General features: G+C 44.8%; 1 protein-coding gene across 1 annotated transcript in view; it reads left to right on the plus strand.

Annotated features, from left to right (window-relative positions):
- Positions 1-4,448: 4,448 nt before the first annotated feature.
- MEGF9 (multiple EGF like domains 9) overlaps positions 4,449-23,003 on the plus strand; it is a 91,951-nt gene continuing 73,396 nt past the window's right edge. Inside the window, exon 1 of the mRNA XM_090022387.1 lies at positions 4,449-5,000. Coding sequence (XP_089878513.1) covers positions 4,613-5,000 — 388 coding nt within the window. The 5' untranslated portion in view covers positions 4,449-4,612. The remainder of the gene's footprint in view (positions 5,001-23,003) is intronic.

Here is a 23,003-nt window from a genome sequence, read left to right on the forward strand (position 1 = left end):
TGTCTATACCAATGTAGCTGAGCCAGTTTAAACTCTTAATCCAGACATTTTGCTTTGGCAGAAGGTGGCTTGCATCAGAGTGACTTTACCTTAATCTCAAACCTCTAGATTCATGTCAGTCATGTTTTTAAGCTGTTGCAGGGTCTCTAGTAGTGCAGATACTTTGCCTAAACCACTGAAGTGTCTCAAGCTACAGTGTAGACAAGACTTAAGAATAGCTTGAAACCCTCCAAGCTCTAATTTTGCTTTTTTTGGTTCCTTTTTTCCCTAGCATGCACAGGACTTTAACTGGGGCAAAGGATGCAGTTTCAGAACGACGTCACAGAAGGTATGGCATTTACAGAGTCCTGGTAAGTTTAAAAATGCTTACATATGTTTTAAATTTCTTCTTCCATGTTACTAATGCTACTCCCAAACAAAAAACCAGAATGACTTCTAAAAATATGCTTGTTTTCCAACACTAATGCAGTTTATTTACTGCATTTTGTTCAGCTCCAACAGCAAAAAGCAGACTCATGCTTCTTGCTCCTGTTTCCAATCGACTACTAGCCAGTTTCACAGTCTGATTCTCAGGCAATACTACAAAACTGTAATGTACAGGTTTCAAATGTGGTGGACAGGGGGGAAGGAATATTGAAATCTAAACTCAGATTTGTTAATTTCATTATAAAAATGTCTTCATAATAATAAAAATGAGCGATATTCCACATAAAATTTAAGGCTAAACCACTTGGGAATCTCCTTTTAAACACAGATTACATTTTCTACTCTACAGGAAACAACAAGAAAGGATGCTCCAGTGTGGTCAGGGAGCAATTTATTCAGAACCCGACTAGCTCCCACAGGTACAGTCTCTCCAATTACAGAGGAAGTGTTCCTGACAACAGCAATAGCCAGAATGTGCTGTTGCTTGCTGTTCATGCTCACTGGGTGAGAGAAGCTGTTTGTGCTGATAAAATGTAGGGAATGTTAATAATAATCTTCTGCATTTATAGAACAATTTTCTTCCAAATATGATCTCAAGGTGCTTGAAAATGACTGTGCACTCACAGAGCGTGCTTTTTATAGAACAGAAGAGCCACATGCCTCCTTCTACATTCACAAGCTGGACTGTGAATTAGCCTTGCTCTTCAGGCACATTTGTAAATTTTTCAGCACAGTCATTTCTGAGATCTTCCTACCTAAACGTGCTCTACAATGTCAAAAACCACTTAATACATATTGACTTAATGGGAGTTGTGCAGCCAAGTGCTGCCGGGTGCTTTGAAAACCAACTCCCGGAGAGGCTTCATTACCTTGCTTTGCAATTAATGTTGAATTAAATAAAAAATGTATTGTGTACCATGTATTGTACTGGGTGTCAAAAGTAAGCTATATGTGTCATTGAGTTAGTGATAGGATGGGATGGTTCTGGGACAGAGCTGGGAAAAAAAATTCCAGAGGGACACTTCCATTATTAAACATGCTGATATGATAGATTCAAAATGCTCCAGGGAAACATACTGACTTCATCAATATGTTCAAATGAACGCAGGAGGAGAGGCAGGTTGGCTAGCTTTCTGCTTACCTGTCCAGTAGCTAGCAGGTACATGAATTCCAGCTGCCTGATTCGCACTTTCCAGCTTGCCAGGCTCCTTGGCTGATTGGAAGTTGGCTTTCCAGCCCCACCCCAAAAAAGTCAAACAATTTCCATCCAGCCCACATATTGAATTACCAGGGTATACAAAAGCACAGGAAATACTTGCTGTCCTTTGGTGTCAACTATATTTGCTCCAACACAAATATTCTTGGAGATTATAACTAACAAAACTTGCAAGGGCTTTTCCACATGATGAAAATTGACTGGATAGTTATTCTGGAATATCATAGAAACATAGGAAATTAGGGTTGGAGGAGGTCATGTAGTCCAACCCCCCAGGACCATCCCCAACTACAGCTTTGTCAAGCTGAGTCTTATGAATCTCCAGGGATGGAGAGTCCATAACCTCTCTGGGTAATCCATTCCTATGCTCCACTTTCCTAGTGAGAAAGTTATTCCTAGCATTTAGCTTAAACTTCCTTTGCTGCAACTTGAGACCTTTGCTCCTTGCTCTGTCATCTGCCACCACTGAGAACAGTCTAGCTCCATCCTCTTTGCAACCACCCTTGAGGTAGTTAAAGGCTCCTATCAAATCCCTGCTTCATTGTTACATAATTATACTAAAGTCATGTTTGTTTCAGAAGAGAGGATCTACATGAGGAGCTATTACTGAATAGTAGTTGTGGCATAATTATTTCAAAACATTTACGCTGGTCATTTCTTCCATGTACAAAAACCTTCTGCCAGGGATGGTGGCAGGAGGAGTGGGTGGCTTCACCACCCCCCTTTGAAGCTTAAGCCTGCAGGACTTAAGGTCTTATTTCTTTTACTGTAATCAGTGTGATTTTTGGCATGTTGATAACATACAGCCACGGGGCACATCCCAGCTTTCAGCCATGTGCTGGTGTATTTATCACGGTGCTGTTTTTCCTCATTAGTGACAAAACATAACAAGGTTGCCTGTAGCTCTGCACAGCACAGGACTATAGGCAAAAGGCTGTGTCTTTCTTTTATGTTTGTGAACCAGAAATCATGCTGTTGATACTCCATAAATAATTAATAATTCCATTGTGTTTTCCCTCCTACCACGTTGCCAATAGCTCTCCAAGGCAGAAGAATTTCATCGAGGTCATTTCCACGCCTATGTTTCAAAGAGCCTGGGTGACAATCTGTGGCCAACGTTTTATCAACCTTGATGCTCATTTCAAGGTTTTGTTAGCCTTAAGGCTTGTTTCAAAGGGGCTATTTTTATTTGTGCTGCAAAAGCTTCCAAGCACTGCACATACTCTGAGTGAGAAGTAGCCGGTGTCCTGAAGGGCTTACAGGTTTAATAAAGAGCAGAGACAAAGGGTAGAAGAGGGGTAGCCTTTATCCTGTTTCATGGAAGGAGAATTGAGATGGGGAGACCATAAGTGATTGGAGCAGGATGGCACAGTGAGTCTGTCTCCGAGTCAAGAACTGAACCTAAATGGCAATTCAGTGCAGTAATCCCCAAACCACCCATCCCATAGGCCAGGGGTGCTCACCCTGCAGCCTGTGGGCCAGATCTGGGCCACAGACCTGCACCAGCCGGCCGCCAATCCCCCTGGCTCTGGAAATTTGGCAGTGGTGTTAATTGCCACTCCCCTGCTGCCAAATTTCCAGACCCACGGGCAGCTTGGTGGTAGCGCAGTGCAGCCCTGCACGCTCCACCATACCCGTGGGGCCGGGTGGCTCTGGGACCGATGACAGGCTCTGGGACCGATGACCCTGCTAGCAATGGTGGCCTTAGGGTTGTTGGGGCACTGGGCAAGAGAGTCATTTGGGGCCCCTCAGAGGCATATACTCAGGTAAATATTAACCCACCAGAGTTGTATTGTGGATCTTTTGAATATCCTTTGGGGGAACTAGATAAATAGTAAAGTGTTAAAATGCAAATAGAGCTGCTTTCTTGCAAAAGCTTTACCCCTCCCAAACAAAATTTGGGCCACCTAAAGTGTGGGGCCTTGGCCGGTTCACCCACCCCTAAGGCCTGTGAACGCCAGGCACCCCCGGAGGCGGGGCGGGGGGGCACGGTGAGCTCCCGCAGGCGGCAGGCGTGCGGCCACAGTGCGCTCGGCGGCGGGGGAACGGGTGGCAAGTGCTGACCAGATGTTGGCGACCACCGGCAGAGGCCACTGGCAGCACTGACGGTGACCAGCAGCGATTGCAAACTGCCGGCAGCCTTTTTGCAGGGGGTGCACCGCCACACCCAGGGGGTGCACGTGCACTCGCGTGCACCCCCTACACGTCGCCAGTGGCCCCACTCATCCCTGAGCATCACTGCTGCGGGCTGTAACACTGTGGTACCCACAGTTCCCAAACCCAAAGCGGGGTCGCGACACCACCGGACAGGGTCGTGGCGGTGGGATGCGCGTGAGGAGAAAGGGGTCAGGCAGAGGAGATTTGGGCAGCGCTGCGTTGTCTGCACTCGCCGCCACCCCGGCACCGGCCGCCCTGCAGCCCCCTGCCCTGCCTGGGCGCCCTCTGGAAATCGGCGTTATCCTTAGGGGAGCAGCAGAAGACGCTTGCCCGGGCTTTTGTCCGCCTGCCATGCCATCCGGGCACCTTCCTCATTGTTTGGAACGGGGAGCGCGTTGCAACGTACAGCAGACAGGCGGGCAGGAGGAACAAAGGGGCCCCAGCACCGCACAGCACCGCGCCCGCCCGCCCGCCCGCCCGCGCGGGCCCCTTTGTTGGGCGTCCCCGCACGCAGCGCCCGTGTCACTCCGCGAACACAATGCAGCGCACCCAGCCCGGGCCACCCCGCCCCCGCCGCGTGCGGATTGGCCCCGCGGCGCGTCACAAACCTGGGCTCCGCGTCGCGATTGGCTGCGGCGCCCGCCCATCGCCACCGCCCCGGCGGGGCAGGGCGGGAGGGCGGCGTGAGGGAGCGCCCGGCGCTGTCACTGAGGGAGGCCGGGCGGAGCCATGGTGCCGCCGCCGCCGCGGCTGCTGCTGTCTCCCGGGCAGCGCGGGGCGGCGGGGGCCCGCGGCCGGGGGACGGATGAATGAATGAGCGAGCGACCGAGCATGAGGCGCCGCCTGAGGCTGCCGCCGGCCGCGGCGGGCATCGCGCTGCTCTGCTTCGTGTCCGCGCTGGCCCACGGCGCGCCCAGCCTCCCCCCCGCGCCCGCGGCCGAACCCGGGGCCACCCCCGCCGGCCCCGACGTGGACAGCAACGAGCTGAGCCCCCGCCGGGCCCTCGCGGCGCAGGAGCCCAGCGCCGGCCCCGCCTCGGTGCAGCCCGCAGCGCCCAGCGCCCTCCCGGACACCGCCTCCACACCTGCTGCTGCTAGTGCTGCTGCTGCTACTGCTGCGGAGGCGGCGGCGGCGGAGGAGGAGGAGGGGGCGGTGGAGGAGGCTGAGGAGGAGGAGGCGGCCGGTGCCAGCAGCAGCCAAGGTGAGTGTCTGCCAGGCCCTGCAGCGCTCCCGGGCACCGCCACCCCGGGCCCAAGCCGGGAGGGGGAAGAGACAAGGGGCAGGTTTGCCTTCTCGCTTGCCTTCCTCCCTGGCGGTAAAAACCGGGCTCTGGAGTGTGCTGCGATGTCTCTGGTGTGGCTTCTGTGCGTGTCTTTGCCCCTGGAGCGCTGCAGGGCTGAGTCCCGATCCGGCTGGCAAGGCTGGCCCATTGAATAATAACAAAAAAAATATGCAGGTGGAAACTTTTATCAGTCATGCTTGAACAGAGGGTGAAGGTTGTTTGCCTGGCCCTGGCTGCTTTCTTGTGAATCCACCTTCGTTTAGGATAGACTGGCGATAGTGATGTTTGATTTCGTAGACTTCATAGACGTTAGGGCGGGAAGGGACCATCGAGTCCAGCCCCCCACCCCAAGGGCAGGAGCTCCTCAGCTGGGGTCAAAGGGTCCCAGCGGGGTGAGCATACAAAGAGTCCCAGCGGGGTGAGCGTTAGATGAAACCATGGCAAGCCAGGTCGTGGGCAAGCTTCCTCTTCTGGTAGACACCTGCCGTTTCTTTCTCTGTTTATTTGCTTATTTTATTACATGCTGGCATTCAGATACTCTGCAGCTCGACTAAACTCAAATGTATGCACATGGTGCGACTGGCAGTTTTAGGATGGGTGTATGTATGAGAAGGGAACTGCGAAGGGGGGTTTGATTTGGCCTGGAGTCTTTCATTCACCCTCACAAGGGGCTTGGTCCTGCTCACGGTGAAGTCAGCTGGAGTTTAGAAGCTGATGCCTGTGCTAGCAGGTCCCATACCCAAGATGAAGTAAGGTTTGTATGAGCACAGAGTAAACTTCACACTGACAGGGGCAGTGGGGAGTCACAAATAGGAGGTCATTTGGAAAGGAACTGGTCTTGGAGCCTTTGAAAAAGTACACAGGGGTCAGTGGAGGGATTAGAGACAAGCGATGGTTTCCTGAACAAATAGCCACATGACCCCCCCTCCCCCCCGAAACAAAGATGCGTGGGTCCACCCGCCTTTGAACTTCATGGCAGAGCTCCCACTTGCTTCTGGGGAAGCAGGGTCAAGCTGGTGCTACCCTGTTAAGGACAAATGTTGTGGACCCAACGAGGGTTAAGGAACAGATCCCTCGAACATGCATCAAACAGCTGTATCACTGTGATGGTTAATTAAATATTCTCTGGGAGAAGCAAGCTGCTTATAGAGAGACATGGAAGACGTGTCTTTGGTTTGATTGGACGTAAAGACTGTTTGGTTCCAGGTGAGAGGAAAAACATAGGCAGTCCTCTCCTTTACCTTGAGTCAACTCTGCAGGAGTCAAGTGAAGGTGGTGCGCACAGCATTTGTTCTTGGCTTGAACAGAACAATGCACAGGGGAGTGAGGGGGAGAGCACATCCCTCCCTTCACACCAGCCAGCAGAGCTGGGTAGATTCAGAGAGGAGACTATGTTGGAGCTGCTGTTAGGAGCTCCATAGGGCATTATGACCCCTAGAGAACTCCCTGACTGGTACCTTAAAGGCAGAGCTGATATCTAAGAGTAAGTGGTTCTTTTCCCTTCCCTCTACCTCCACACACGGGCATCAGTGCGCTTGGGTTGGGATTAATGGTAGTTGAATAAACTAGGATACACATCGAGAGTTTGTGTTTGGGATATGCAAAAGATCAGTTTACTGAAGGGAGGAGAGGCCTTTGTAGATACAATATCTGATTTCCACCCAAGTGTTTTTGAAGACTTTAAAGCCCTTTCCATTCTGGGAGGCCCTTATCACAATACAGTTAGCTCGGCTCTAGGCCTGAAGCTGTTCCCTTTGAATCAAGCAGAGCTACACTGATTTACACCAGCAGAGGATCTGGTCCTTGTTTTTGTATTGCCCATTTCATATGAACAGTGTCCCCAAAGTGCCTTGGAACTAAATAAAATAAGAAGGTAAGGAGTTGGAAAAATGAAGAGGCAAAGGCAAGGGCAAAAACTTCTGTTTTCTGCTTAGCTTAGACATGAGGTGCTGTGTCAGCAGAATGGTCCATGCTGTGCTCTCTTACCCTTTTGTGCTTTCATCTACTTCTATGGAAAACTGAAGGCCCAATCTGCCCTTATCTAAAATGGACAAAACTGCCTATTTATTCCAGTAGAGAATTTGCCTCTAAAGCTTTAGAAATGCAGATTACTTTGATCAATATATACCTAAGTACCCTAGCACTAAAAATACTTTTTTCAAGGAGTATTGAATTCATTACAAAGATGTGAAACATTCTTTGATGTGATGGGAAAGAACAGCGAAATATGTTCTTTCCCTTTTCATCGCTGTCATGTAAGTGATATTAGTCAATCTGTCTGATTTGGCTAGAAGTGCAATCAGTTGATGGCTTCTCTCCTTTTTATGCTCTCACTTTTTTTTTTTTTTTTAATTTCTGTCTTTCTTTCTATTGCATTTTGTCTCTGTCCTGGTGAAGATACAGGATGATTTAACATTGGGAATTGTAGGTAAGACTATAAGCGGCTGTATTTTCTTAGATCAAAAACCGCTTTCTCTGTTGCATTAGGGTTAAACTTCTGCTCAGTCAACACACTAATCCACTAAGTTGCAGTCTCCAGAATGTGTAGTTTGAGCATGAGGATCTCAAGTATAGAGGGTGAATATACACATTGTACTGAATCATGTCAAGTAAATAGTCTCCATGTGATTCTGGGTTTAGGTTTTCCTCTGCAAACATTGAAATGTATCAAGAGGGAAACTGACTTAAATTAGTAGCAGGGATGTAACCAACAGCCAGCATTTTTATTGTCATTAATTGAAGTAGTGTATTGTCTTCAAGACAGATAATGCAGTGTCAGAAGATGCTGCATTTCTGTTACTGCTTCTAGAAGGACAGTTCTTTGGAGGCAGCATGTCTCTGAATAATGTAAAAACAGCACCCGCTAAGAGTAAGAAAACCATGACCTTGTGTTCATGTTTTCAATGCAGGGCACCAGCATTGCTTATGTGGGCAAAATTACAATGACCACACATAGGTGACACCCGGCATGAGAAGAAAGACCAGGACTAGTAAGAAACACTCTTTCCTGTTCCCTGCATGATCTTGCATAATCTATACGTCACCCTGGCATGCTTACCTAAATGGATGGTTTCAGCAAAGGACTGGCACCAGGAGTTCATGTCTTTATGGAGCAAGATAGCACCATGCAGAGATACCTCATGTTAGCTGTGTGTGTGCCAACTCTGGAACCAGAAGCAGTACAGCGGCGTTAAGGTGGCATTACACATGGGCTGCTGCTGAGAAAATCCTGGGAAGTGGAGCTTATTAGCCCAGTTACAGCACCACAGTAATGTGACTGTTTAGGTTCTGGTTCTGGAGTCATTGTGTGCAAACTTGGCATGGGATATATCTGCATGCTGTTGTGTTGTGGCGCACAGATAAGTTCACTGAGTCTAACCCCTTTTCTTTCTTGGGCTTTGCGTGTGCCCATGGGCAAGTTACTTCCCTTCTTGGTGTTTCAGTTTCCTCATCTGTAAAATGGAGATCATAATACTTTTCTACCTGCTGCAGGTGTGTGAAGAGGTTGGTGAACTGTTTTGTAGTTTCTAAGTACTAATTATTATTAATAGCTATGGCCAGTTGATCTCTATAAATTATTCCTCTCCTGTGGCTTTGTACCACAGCGATGATGAGCATACAACAAAGGCCTATGCAAAAAAATACGCTTATGCCTAAATGTTAATACTTTATTTGTTAGCATGGCAGGTTGAGATTAGAACTGATTGATGCTGGGTTTCCTGCCTACTGGCAGATATAATGGGTGTAGGCCACCTTCAGAGGAAGGATTCCAGAATCCATCATCCAACGGAGTTCTGCTATAAAAACATCTGTCTACTTTCGGCAGGTTATGGATCATTTCAGAGGCATCTTCCTGATTTGATGTAGAGAAGCCTGCTTGACTTGCAAAGTTAGCATGTATGGTATGCAGAATCACTAGTGTGTATGGTAGCTGATCTCTTGTTTTTTTTAACGTGGTTCAAGTATACGAAGCATCACCAGCAATCTTCTAGGAGAAGAGGTTCATTTTTCAAGGAGTCGTGAGGTTTTAATTACAGGAGTACCAGTACAACAAATGAGCATCATATGGTTGATTACATAAATGTAACCCTTTTTCCTAGGCTGTATTTTACTTTCAGCTCTCCTGTTTTAACCCATTTTCAGTAAAATAATACTGGCATAGTCTGATGTTGATGAGTCTGGTAAAAATCAGGAATAGGCCCATTAGAGTAGGTGGAGTAAATACACTTATACTGGTTTTAAAAAGTGGGAGAAAAGCTCTGAGCCCATAGTGTGTTCAGTGCTATCAAGCTTTAAGTGCTGATTGTTATTACCAGTTTATTGTCAGTGCATTGTTCACTTCTGGACTTTACAGGTTTTCAACTACTCCAATCCTATGATTTTTAGAAATGTAAAATATTCCTCCCCCTTCCCCCGCCCTTCAACATCTCAGCTTCTTGAGTCCTGTGCTTACATCAAAACTCTGGATTTCAGTTTATGAAGAGTTAGTTGGTAGCCCTTGTCACTATTAAGACAAACTTGCAAATGTGACCCCCCTAAAAGCTGCTACATTAGAGTGGGGTGGGAAGAAAACCTCTTTTACATTTATGTATTTAAATATCACAATTTCTCAGCAGATCTCAGGGTTTTAAGGAAAGGATTAACTCATGATTTTTGAAGTCTTTAGGTTAGTGTTCATATGCTTCATAGTAGGTAGTCAGTGGTAGATTTTCCACAAGCAAAGAGCTAAGCCTTTACTTTCAGTCTAGACAAATGCTATCAGATAAGGGGAAACACCAAACAAGAAAGAACAAATGGAAAGTCTTCCTGAGACACAGATCTAAATGTCTTCTGCTTTGGAAGATGCTCCCTCTTCACCCCATTCACAGACCTGGCCTCACCTATGGCAGATGCAGTGGATCTGCCTGCCTTGCTATCCATTCATTTAAATATTCACTACACAATAAATAGATTTTGTTGCTGCCTACAACAGGATGAAAACTGATGACTGACTAGAGATGAACCTAATCCAGAGGCCTGGTCCAGATATTTCTGAAACTTGGAGGGTCTTTGAAATCCCAGATCCCAAATTTTGAAAATTACCCCTACCTGCAGAATCATCCAAGTGGGATCTTTAAATTGGTACATCTCCAAAAATGTGCGTGTTCAGCATCTGGATCTAGAACTAAAGACCCCTATAGTAGTTGTGTCCTCTCTGAGTTGTGCCCAAACAAAGCATATTATGCTACATTGAAATCTGGAGTAGAAGTCAAGCAAAACATACTAGTAGTAATGGACCTATGGAGCTGCTTTTGAAATGTTGTATGTACCAGAACCGTAGTTCCTTCTGCTACTAGAGTAGGTTGCCCAGACTGAAAAGGTGCAGCCAAAGATTAGCTAATAGTCTCGGCTCACAAACTGGAGGGTAAGGCAAATCCCACAGAGGTATGTAAAATCCCAGGGGGAATACAGTTCAGTGCAATTCAGTATTATTAATCAGCTGTATGTAGGATTGCCTTGTTTACAAGATTTATTTGTAGAGCAAAGGTATTGGCAGTTCTGTTCTCTTACCCCTCCTGACACACCGTGGTCCATGGCCTCTGTTCTCTTACCCGTCTTGACATGCCGTCTTTCTGGTTAGCCACTGGTTGCATCCTTGAGATGAGCATTTCAAAAAGAAGCGTAATGTACAAAAAATAAAGGGAGAAGTGGGAAATGGCAGAGACATATCTGGAAACAAGTGTGATGGGCTGGCTGGCAGTGACCTGGCCCAGGGGTTTTGAAAGGGCAAAAGATGATTGGAGGACTTGGGATTCCCTTTCCTCACCTGTCTGGTAATGATTTGGCCCAGGGGTTTTGAAGGGGTAAAAGATGATTGGAGGACTTGGGATTCCCTTTTCACACCAATCAGGCCCCAGAGACTCCCCCCCTTCTCCCGTGGCCCCTGATTGGCCCCTTGGGTCACCTGGAGGGGGATAAAAGGGGCAGCATGGGCTGACTCAGGAGACATCAGTGAGGGACAACAAGGAAGGAGCTTTACAGAGCTGGCAAGAGCTGAGCCAGCGGAGTAGGAGCAGTGCCCCAGAAGAGCCTGAAAGAGCAGGACCTGCAGGCAGCAGTGGGACCCTCAGCAGTGTGGCATGCAGCCAGGAAGAGAGGCTCCCCTCCACTTCAGCAAGGATCTGAGCAGCAACCTGAGAGGTTTCCAGCTCTGCTTCCAGCTCTTCCAATGACAGGCCAGGCAGCTCAACGTGAGGCCGGGGCTCCAGGAGGGTCAAGACCCCTAGCAGGCTGGAGCAGCGCCACCAGTGGTGGTTGTGTGGCAGCATTCTGGCCTACCACGTGGGAGATCTGGGTTAAAGTCCCAACTGAGGTGACTTGGGCTGAGTGAGCTAACAAGAAGCAAATCTTCTTTCAGGGAAAAGGGGCCATTGTGTTTTTTCCCTCCCTTTCTCCCCCTCCAGGTAGCAAGGCCCTATATTTCCTTGTCATTTGACATTTTGCATTTTGTGCCTTTTTTATATTTCACCAACCAGTATTGTTTGTTCTGCTGTTTTTGTTTTATATTTTATAAAAAAACCCTGTTTTTTGTCAATGATTGTAAGTGTCTAACCTTTGTTGAATCCTGCCCCGTTGGGGCACTATACCCTCTGATTTATGCCTGTTATGTTTCCAGTATTAAAAGGTATATGGTTAAGTCCCCATTGGTGGTCTGGCTCTGCTCTATAGGGGGAGGAGAGTCCCTACACCTCCCACAGTGCTTGTGCACCTGCTTTGATCCCTTCAATTGGAGAGGGGGTACCTCTTGGAGTACCACCCAGGTTACACAAGGAGCAGCTCAATTTTTAGTTCCTAGCTCCTCCTTTTTGGGGACCCAGGCAAGTCTCAGGAATCCCCATGTCTCAGTTTCTCCATCTGTAAAAGATGGAGAATACCTGTCCACCTACCAGGGAAGTTGTGTGGGATGACAATTGAGCACACACACAGAACTACCTATACTACTGCAACAAACACCAGTATTAAAGGAGACATGAGTCTGAATCCCACCTATTATCACATCAGATTTAAGCTTCCTGTAACACACTTCAAAAAGTCCAAGTCTTGGTGGGGCTTGGATTTCCACCTTACCTAGTTGCCTTTGAAAGTTTTACCCCTTTGGACCTAGTTAAAGGTGCTACAAAATTCTTTAACCCTCACTTATCCATCTTCCCTTGTCGGGCATCATGGTGTCTTCAGAAAGCCTCCATCCTTGCCTGCTCCCTTGTCAGCTTCTTACACAATCAGTGATTTCTGTGTATGCTACCTCTTACGTGGATGGAGCAGCCTTCCTGAGCTCACTTGCAAAGCTCCTGCCTTCCTTTTAAAGGCCTACCCCTCCTGCACTGCTGATGGAGAATCAAACTCGCATATTTTCATATTGTTTTTACAGTTTGCATATTGTTGCTACCTTTCCCTTTCCTCTGCATTCTGCCCATTTGTCTGTACTTAGCCTGCATATAGATCTATAAGTACTTAGCAATCATCTGGCATGTGGTGGGGGCTACACTAAAGTGATACTGGAGCAGTCTGTGAGTTTCTGGCTTGGTTTGGGCCTGGACCCAACCTTGGAGAAGAACCAACGATCAATGTTTTCTCTGTACCACAGGGAAAAGTTCTGAAGTATGATTCATTAGGAAACAGGCTGGTCTAGAAACTCAAGAACTGGACAGGTGTTTTCCCTGCTTTTTCTATTCTAATTCCTTTCTGCCTGATGGGACTGCTCTGTTTCCTTCCTCTCCTCTGCCCTCATAACTGCCCTCCTTTTTCCTAAACTTTTTGCTGTCTTTCTATGGGCAGAAAACAGGATCTACCTTGTGCCAGTGCTGCTAGCATTTATGTCACAGGCAGGCAAGGAAACACCTTGTGACTTCACAAAGGACCCCTTTGGGTACATTATAATGTTCAATGCAATAATTGGTGAGTTAGATTTATGGTCTATGTGCAGTGATGTGGAGCAGAACATTTTCCAGTGCTTTATTTTTCTGTGGGAAATTTTCCATTTTTAAAAATTCATTTTTTCCTAAAATTAATTTGTAACAATGAATGCATGCCGATACACTATTAGGCAAGTGTGGCAGTTTCAAAGTTGTAATTAATGTTTTTCAGGCGATTATCCCTAGGAAGTATGTGAGAGAGTGTTTTATTGATTTGTAAACAGGAGGGTAAATACACTTGCATAATAATCCAAACCAAAAATCAAGTTACGAATTCACTTAATTGGTTGTACAGGTCAAATCAAAACCAAATGAATGTACCACTAAGCTTGTTTCTGTTTCTCAGAATCTCTTGCTTCTGGAGAATCAGTCAGAAGCACAATTGGTGAAGAAGTTGCCCTTGCCCAAAGACTTATTGGTAAAACCATCCTTTAGCAAAAAAGAATGTGGTTCAAGTAGTTCTGAATCAGATTTACCTCAATCTGATTCTGAAATGGAACTAATAAGTCGTGCAGGTGATTCTGGTGACAGTGAAACTGGAGGTGCAGCAATGACCTTAGTGGAAGAGAGTTAAACTCTGTTAAAGTAGATGAGTGGACAACCACAGCATATCATGCGCAGTTCTTTGAGTGTGCTAAAATTAGTGTGTCAACAGTTTTCAGTGCCTTTGTTTTTTTTCTTACATTCTTTGTTTAAATTTAAGGGAAGTATATGCTATTGTGTATTCTTTACATTTTTACAAGTATTCCAATAAAAATAATTTCTTTTCACACAGTTTTGAATTAGTTTGAATATAACATTTAAACCACATTAAGTGTGCTGTATTTCATGCTTTTCCTAATCAAATATTTCAGTTCAAATACGTGTGGCTATTGGGACATAAAAATAACATGGGGGTACTTTTTTAGTTTTGTTTTCTAAATATAAGTCAAATAAACATGCTAAATCAGATCATGCACTATTTGGGGCATTGGAAAATTTTCTGGAAAACCAGCATCTCTGTCTATGTGAAACAGGCGGTCAGGCTAAACGATCTCTTCTGCCTTAAAAATCTATGAATCTCCAAGCAGTGCACCCCTTTGCTTCCTAGAATTTGGGGTCTCTCTTGCTGGGCTTACAGGCAGAGGGAGCTTAGCTAAATGCAGTCTGGGGAAGCTTGATGGCATTCATCTTAAACACAAAGGATGGGAAATGATATGTAAAGGGTATCTAGAACGCCCTATGGGAACTGCAGCGTGGCGGCTTGGGCCCAGCCTCTTGCTAATCACCTGGAAATGCAGCTTAAACTTGGTATCATTTGAAAGCTCAGGATCTATGGTTCAGTGTGGTTGCTGAGATATCAAGGTTTCAAGGAGATGTCAGTAGGATTGAATTAAAAAAAAAAAAAGGAAATAGGAATTGAGTTACAGTAGAATAGGGTGGGATATAAGGAACAATTGTAGCACATGAAAACATAATGGGAACTACCTTGGGAGTGAACGTTTATGTTGTAATTCATAACTCTTGTGTCCTCGGTCTCAAGTAAAATAAAATTATGCTGCCTTCAGCAGCAAATGTGATGACCCTATATTGTTCTCATTCAGGGAGAGGATATGCCAGGCTGAGCTCACAGATGCATCAGACTGGTAGCACTGTAATCCTCAAAAATTCCAAAATCATGAAGCAGGGGACACACACACACACACACACACATACTCTCTCTCTCTCTCATGGCTTAAAATAAAATCCCCTGATTTGGAGGTGTGATGTGTGGTAGGCTTTTTTATTTCATTTCCTTTTGTAAGTACTTTGGGGGGCCTAGTTTTCAAACTTTATGACCAGGAAAACATAGGAACTTACAGGGAAAGGTGAGATTTTGACATAATCACAGGATTTCAGGAGCTGGGCCCTGAAGGAAAAAAAAATATCCAGCAAGACTGAGAATAGGAGTTGGCAATCCTGAGCCAGAAAGCAGCCTTAATGATTTAGCCAAAGTACTTTTGTGGGATCCCTCATCATAGTATCTGATTGCCTTTTCCTCCTTTACCTCCCCTGTGAGTTTCCCTATTTTGCACAGGTAGACAGAACTAAGGCATATTAGAGGTATATTACATGACTTGCTCAGTGTTCATACAGGAAACCTGTAGCAGAACAGAGTTGAATTGAAGTCTCCTAAGTCTGAATCAAATGTCCTGACCACTCGGACCATTCTTTCCACTAGCCATGGGGAATCACAGCTGAGTTACCCTCTCAGGTGGTTTGAAGTGTGCTAGGTTTTGCCCCATCTTGCAGAACAGGGCACGATGCTATTCCACAACCCCCAAGGAGTCCTCCAGAGTCTCTGTGGGTCTACATGGAAGGCCCATACCTCTGGGCCAGCCTGTGATTCCTGGAAATCTAGCTAACCTCCCTACTGCCTGACAGTGGGGCTCCAATGGTTATTTTTTCCTCTCTGTACCAGAGGTTCTCAACCTTTTTAGACTCAAGGCAGCCCTGGATAGGCTCAAGGCACCCCCTGGAAAATGCCAGCTTTTAATTTTTAGCGCTTTTTTTTTTTTTGTACAGAAGAATAATAGAGCAGCTTTTCTGTTGCAAGGAACTCAGAAAGATCACGGCTGTGGATTTCTAATTGAAATTTATGGGTTTATCTTGTGAGTCATGTTTGTAAACCTAATAGTACTAACATTGTATGGTACCCTGTGGCACACTTGAACAGACTGTGCCAATCTCCAGTCTCAAGGCACCCTAGGATGCTGTGGCACCCTGGTTGAAAATTAGTTACTGTTTCATACTGAGCCTAGGAAAAGACTGTAGTGGTTCAGAAACTGTAGAGTGGTAACTATAGCTGAATGCTGATTACAGGAAGCACTGCAAGTGGATGAAAATGTCACATACAGATTAGAACTTAGGTCATGAAGTATTGTAGAATATTGGACTCCTTCCATAGTCTGATGTGGTTTTCCACCCAGACTTTAAAGGCTGTTCTATATTTGGCTCACCTGTCTTCTGGATCCACCCCTTCCTCATTGATGACTGAGATAATGTTAAATGTACTTGGATCTTTTACGTCATGGGCTTTGTATTATTTGGTTCCTGCAACAAAACAAAACAGAACTTCCTAGAGCTGAATTTTTCATGAGCAAGCAGTTTGGGTGTAACCAAGTGGCAGGATTTGGTCCTTACTATTCCAGTAGCTGAAATTTGAAGCTAGTGCGAAGAAACCTGACATCTCTTTCAGTTTTAACTGAGATAATTTTGGTGAAAAGAAAATGCATTTTGTTTAGTTTGGAAAAAAAAAAATAGTGTGTGTGTGTGTGTGTGTGTGTGTGTGTGTGTGTGTGTAACTCTGTCGCCAACACTGCCAAGTGGCCCTTGTGGTTCACTTGGCAGCTCAAAGCACACTAAAAAAAAATGTTACACAGTTTGCACCATGCGACTGCGCATCTATCCCTATACCTGTACCCCACCCACTACCCTCCTTAGAGGGGCTAATCTTGAAAAAAATTATGCCAGACCCCTCTCCACCAATTGTGATTAGAAAAGAAAGCAGCGCATTTTCTCCTCAATGTTGGTGACTATAATAAAATCTCAGTCACCAGAGAATAGCTTCCCAAAGGGCTGACTGACTTAGCTGAAGCAGGAAGAAGTCCCTCCAAGCCCAGTCTTTTATGATGGTCCCTTGTGGAGTTGTACAGTCTGCATTATAACCTCTGCAGCCAGCGCCTCACTGCTGTTGGTACTTGAGCTACTTAGATCAAAACTTGTTCAGGAGTGTCTGAATATGCTTCAAACCCAACCTCTGACTGCAGCATAGACGGCGTCTTGGTGTCACAGTTCCTTATTTGTCTCCCATCCCCCTTGCCAGAGTGAAGTAGCCTGCCATTGGTTCATTCTGGTAACTTCCTCTTCTGAATCAGTAGAATTCCTTGTTGACAGGGAGAAGGCAGATCAAAGACTTTTTATTCCAGGCCTATTTCTTGCTTATCTGCTTAGCCAAAGGTATTAATGGCCCAATGAAGACTGTTCCCTGACCACTAGTGCACAGACTAGAAGACTGGGGAAACCACCACACCACAAAAGAGTATGCAGGTATTGTCCACCTGCCCATTCCCATGGGGCAATGCATAAAGTAAATACCAGTGTTGCCTGAGAGGAATACAGGGCCTGATCCAAAGCCATCCATTAAACTTTGTACCAGGTCCAGAGCCTGCAAACATGTGGAATACTAATTCTGCTGATTATAGAACTGAAGCATTAATGCCAGAGGATGGACAGGAAATGCTTCCATAGATTTCATAAGAAGGAGCAAGGATCTTGCAAATGGCAAACATCTTTTATCAATAGAAACAAACTCATTTCCATGCTGCCTGCCAAGAGTAGGTATTTCTTTTGGGACTGTGTTATTGGAGGGGATTGTTCTTTCTGCTTACCTATGGCAAAAAAATACTTAAACAGTTTAAAGGAGCTGAATTGCCTTGCATAAATTAGATTGCAACAGAGACTTCATCTGGCTTATTAATGAGGTTGTAGCAAAGGCTCTGACTAGCTTCAGAGTGCCCAGAACATCACACACTGTTTGATTTTGCCACTCTGGTTCATGCTGAACATCCATTGAATCCAGCAGGGGTTACTTGTTTAGTAAGGCATCATTCGGTATGAAGAAAAGGGTGGGAGCACAGTGTTACCCCCAGTGATTGGAGACTTCCGTATATTTTACTACCTGAGAAGTAGATTGGAGCCTTGCCATCTGCCCTGCCTGAGGGAGCCGTGCTGAGCTGTAGCACCCCAGGTTCAGACTGTAGAACCAGCTGTGCTTTGAAGGCTTGATTAGAGCCAGTTGATAACCCAGGCTTCCAGGCTGCAGGAAGGTTTTAGTTTTGGTTTTGGTCCAAAACCAAATGTTCTTTAAATCTTCAGTGAATTGAAAGTGCCGGGACCATCTCAGTGAAGATGACATTCTTGTCTGCTTTACTGTTAATACTAAGAATGCCAATATCCTTGAGCAAATGCAAGAAGCTCCTGGTATTCCTTGACCTTAAGCAGGTAAGTTAGTGGACTGCCCAAGGCCTGAGAGCCTGGCTTTGCAGCAGATCAATCTGAAATCCAGGCAAGGCTTTCTCAGAACTTAGCTTTGGAGTTGGCGAAAGGTCACCAAAGCAGATGTTGGGGGGCTAAGGAACCAGTTTAGGTCAACAAATCAACATTTTTTTTTGTTTCATCAGAAAATTATGGACTGATTTTGTTTTTAGTTCTTCTCTGCTCCTGTGAATTTACCCTTTGCTTCCCACACTGTGCTTCTAGCCAGGACTCTTTTCTCTCCCTTCCCTGTTCTGCCCTTTCTTTGTCTGCTTACGCACACTGGGGAGTTTCAAGCTGGTGTTCCCTGACCATGGCCCAAGTCACGATCTGAACAAGACCCCATGGGTGAGTAACAAGGGGTCTTTGACAATCTGTCGTCTTTGTTTTCACCAAGCATAACAATGGAGGTAGATGTTTGGCAGCTGGGGTTTTTTGATCTTACATAGCTGCCTGCAAAGAACAGACCATCTAAACATGTTGTCATAGCACTAATCTGCCTAGGAATACTTAATCTTTCCAAAACTAGCCCATTGTTTAATGAATGAATTCCTTTTCTGGTTGATGCACTTCCGGATGTTACCATACAAAATTCCACTCTGTTAGCAGCATGTAAAATATTGCAGAATGTTTTTGAAGGATCTGATCTTGCAAGCCTGGCTCACGGGAAAAGCTTCCTTGAGATCTGCGGGGCTGTTTACCCAAGAACGAACTGCAGAGCTGAATTCAGAATTGGTCTTCTCTGTTGCTTACACACTAGTTGGGTTCTATTTCAGTGCAGGGATAAATGGGCACAATCTCACTGGAGCTGGATAAACTGACAACAAATCTGAGTTTGGCCCCACGCTACTCAGAATAAGTATATTCTGAATGCTTGCTATTTGAATTTTAAATTTGGCTTGTAAATTGTAACCAGTTCAGAGTAAGTTAGAGAGATGAATGCTGTTCCCTGGAAAATCTCTGCAACATTTTTGTACACAGTCCAATATCTTAAGTTTTTATAGTTAAAATGTTAAAAATAATAGTCTTTCACTGAGGAACTTTAACCTTTTTTATCGAGCACCTTAAGCGTTTCTAAATTATTTGTACTCATCCTTAACATTGACTAGATGTTCACATTTTCTTAGAGTAGATCTGAGTGCCCCCCAGTTCCTTGCTTTCAGGGTGCATTGTTAATCGTGTTTCTCATAACAGAAACAACTGTACCAAGGTCTCTCTCTCAAGACAAGGGAGGAAGGATGATTTAGTAATTAGAGTGCTCCTCTGGGACCTGGAAAGCATGAGGTGAGTTTTTTACTCTGCCACAGGCTTCCTGCATGATCTTGGGAGGACTCTTAGCCTTTCTTTGTCTCAACTGCACAGCTCTAAAATGGGATAATAGCATTTTCCTACTGTGCAGGGGCTTTGTGAAGATAAACCCACTAGAGAGTGTGAGGTGCTCGAATATTATGCTTGGGTGGAGCTATACACAGTTGTGAGGGGAATGTGGTCTTGTGGACAGAGCAGTCTATGACTTGGAGCCAGGAACCTGGGATTGTATTTCTGGTTCTGCTGCTCACTTGGTCTGTGACCTGTACAAGTTAATTAGGGCTGTTGCTGTTTACATCTGAAATCAATGGGATTTTGCCATAGACTGTAAAAGAAACGAGCATATTCTTAATTTCTCCATGCTTTTTTTAATCTTGCCAATAAGATGGATATTGTTAAACCATTCACCTCACAACAACACTGCCAGGCATGATTAGAACCCATTCTAACATTTGGGGGGTGAATTTCTTACAAACATTTTCCTATCCAAATCAATAAGACAGCTGTTATATTCTGGGACTGCAGCTGCTGCTTCTGCCACAGCCAGAGATGTAGCAAAGCTCTGAAACAGGAGAGAATCTGTACATATAAGGATGGCTTTTTCCTCAAGGGTACCCATTCCTCCTCCCACTTCCACCCTGCTTTGCATAGCAATTATTACTAAATAAGATGTAAATGCAGTTAATGTGTCATTTTAGAAACTTGCAAGAATCCTTTCTGTTTCTTTTGCTGCATCTCTTTTATATAATCAATAGGCTGTCTATAACCTTTACCTGTTTAACTAGTCACACTACTTCCAACAGAATCTACTTCATTCCTTTCCTCATAAATTACACCACGTCAGTTTTCAGGCAGCTTTACTGTATTCTGAGTGACTGGCTGTCTTTATTAACTGATAATGCTGCTAAGACAGCTTTGATCCTATATTATTTATGGAAATGATGGCATATAATTCTGAGTAGCTGATTAATGCTGCATGTATTTTTAATGTACTAGTTTTACTGTGTGATTTGTGCTAAATGATTAAACCATGCTGCATTCCTGCATTAAGTTGCTTATGAAAACCATGTTTAAGGATCATATATATTTTCTTACACTATTTCAATTTCTGTACATCCTTTCCTTTCAGGGTCACTTCGTCACTGCCATTAACACATGATGCATTTATGTTTTATTGGTAACAACTGAGAAGCCAGCAGCAGCATTACGCCAACCATGAATGTACAGCATATATTTGTTGCTAGATTCACAGAATATATAGAAGATAAAATAAGCTATTAGGTTACCTAATGATTCCCTTTTCAAGTGTACGGCAGTTTTCTGCAGCATCTTTTTATGCATCTTTGTCTAGTCTAGATTTGAAGGTCTTAAACTGTGAGCTTTCCACTACTTCCATAATCCATGTTACTAAGGATTATTGCCCATCTGTGTGAAGCAAGATAGTGTCCTGTGTAACATCAGTATCTCCCAGGGGAAGGAAGCTGTATGCAAAAAGGATAGGAAGATGGAAGGGTGGTTGCCGTACATGATATATTCTCCACTATTGCCCAGAATCTGGGAAGCTGCCCTGTGGAGTTGGGGCTCTAGCATACTGAAGAGAGCTGCTGGGTGGAGGGGTCAAACCTTCTCTGCATTCTTGCTGATATTTCCTCTGAGATTGTCAGGCACTTATTTTTGATATGCATTGTCTTCTCTCCGCATATGGGGAATAAAGGTGGAGTGGTGTTTGTTGAAGGAAAAGGTTTCTGGATGTTAGCTGAGAAGGACCGGCCCCCTTCTGGCTATTCCAAAACCCTTACAGCTGGGCACAGGGATTTCTCTCCCATCCTTTCCACAGCCTGTTATAGTCTACCCTCTCAGTGGATGACTTCAGGTGGAGTGGTAGAATTTACCAAGTCCCCCTCTCAACCTTCCAATTGCAGAATTTATTGTAGAATGGTATGATATGAACCTGTGCTAGAAAAGCTGATGTTATTTCAAGAGTGATTATTGTTGTGGTAGTGTTTAGGAAGGAGCCTCTGGCACAGTGTTAGATTATGCAAACAGAACAAAACAACAGTCCCCCTTTTCCACCCAGTGCAGCAAGCACAGCATCAGCACCTCTTCTACCACTTAATGACCTGACACCTACATTCAGTAGTAGATTACAGAGCAAAAGAAACAGAAATTCTGTCAGTTGTACCGAGGTAGCAGCTAGAGGTTTCAACCAAGTTGAGAACCCATTGTGCCAAGTACTAAACTGGTGAAAATAAGAGCCCTGAAGAGCCCACAATGTCAAACACAAAACATAGGGTTGGAAGGGACTCCCTGAATCCTGAAGTCCAGACCCTGCTATTGTAGACAACCACGTTGTATAATTTGTCTCCTAAACATGGCAGGTCACTGTGACAAACAAGGAAAGAGTTTGGAGTGGAAAGGATGGTTACGTAACTACAATAACAGGATATTTTGTCATAAACTAGTTGCATGCATAACACTGAGCGAGTTCTTAGCAGACACTGCAAGACTGGGAGGACAACTTCAGAAGTTTCCTAGGGAGAAAAAGGGAAACTAATCTAAATCAGGGGATGCAATTATTGTCTTCAATAGTCCAACATTTAAAAATCAAAGTTAGTGGATACTAAGGAAACAACTTTGTGTGGCAAGTAAGTATCTCAGTGATGTCTGTACTTGCCATAGTTAGGCAGTGACTCATCCTGAGGACACCACCTAAGTCATAAGATCTTTTGTGTTCCAAAAATAAATATATTTTAGTTGTTCTCTGTGACCACAATTTGTAATGCAGCCTTTAGATCCCTGCCTTTGTTTTGCACTCAGCTCAGGACTTGGGAATCCCCTTCGGATTCCAAGTGGATTGGAAATGGCCAAGTGTTTTCACAGTGATTCTGTTGTTTAGAGGCAGTTTCTAAATGCAAAAATGGACTTAAAGCCCTTTCAGAAGAAATGTGGCAACAAAGCATTTCCTGTTGCTCGCTTACATTTTAGGTGACAAGCAGAAACGTTGCTCATGTTGTGGTATTCTGAACAAATAATTATTATCAGTACTCTAAGATGTAATAACATTTATCATTTTCTGGGGTGATGAGTGAACTAGTGAGTTGGGGAATCCAAGCCCTATATCAGTCTCAGTCCGGTAGCTGATGTTCTCTGTTTCCTCACGTTTCCCCAGGCAAGCTGCTTAACTTAGTAATGGGCCAGATCTGGTTCCCAGCACACTCATACATCAGGTGCAAATTGCATCTTCTAGTGCCAGCAAAGACTGTTGCATTCCCCTAGGGGATTTCACCCCTGCCAACAGACAACGATGTTTTTTGGGTTTTTTTTTAATTTGTACTTGGAGATTCTGTGTGGCCTCGCTGTGAGAACTGGAACAGGCTTCAGATAAATGGGTTAAACTGGACCAATACTTGCATTTGCATTGTTGTAAGGAACTATGCAGCCTAGGGCCTTGTTGTGTGGGGCACTCTAGAAGATGTTTTAACTTTTATTACAACACGATAATGCTTACTGCTATCTAAGCAAAACATCTTCTGAGTAGTCGCATAGTAAGGTTTACTGTGATCTGTAACATGGTCTCCAGGTCACTGATTGTTGGTCCCTGTCTTGG

This window comes from Crocodylus siamensis, chromosome 11 (assembly GCF_052110815.1).
Source record: "Crocodylus siamensis isolate JL-2025a chromosome 11, ASM5211081v1, whole genome shotgun sequence".
Lineage (NCBI taxonomy): Eukaryota > Metazoa > Chordata > Crocodylia > Crocodylidae > Crocodylus > Crocodylus siamensis.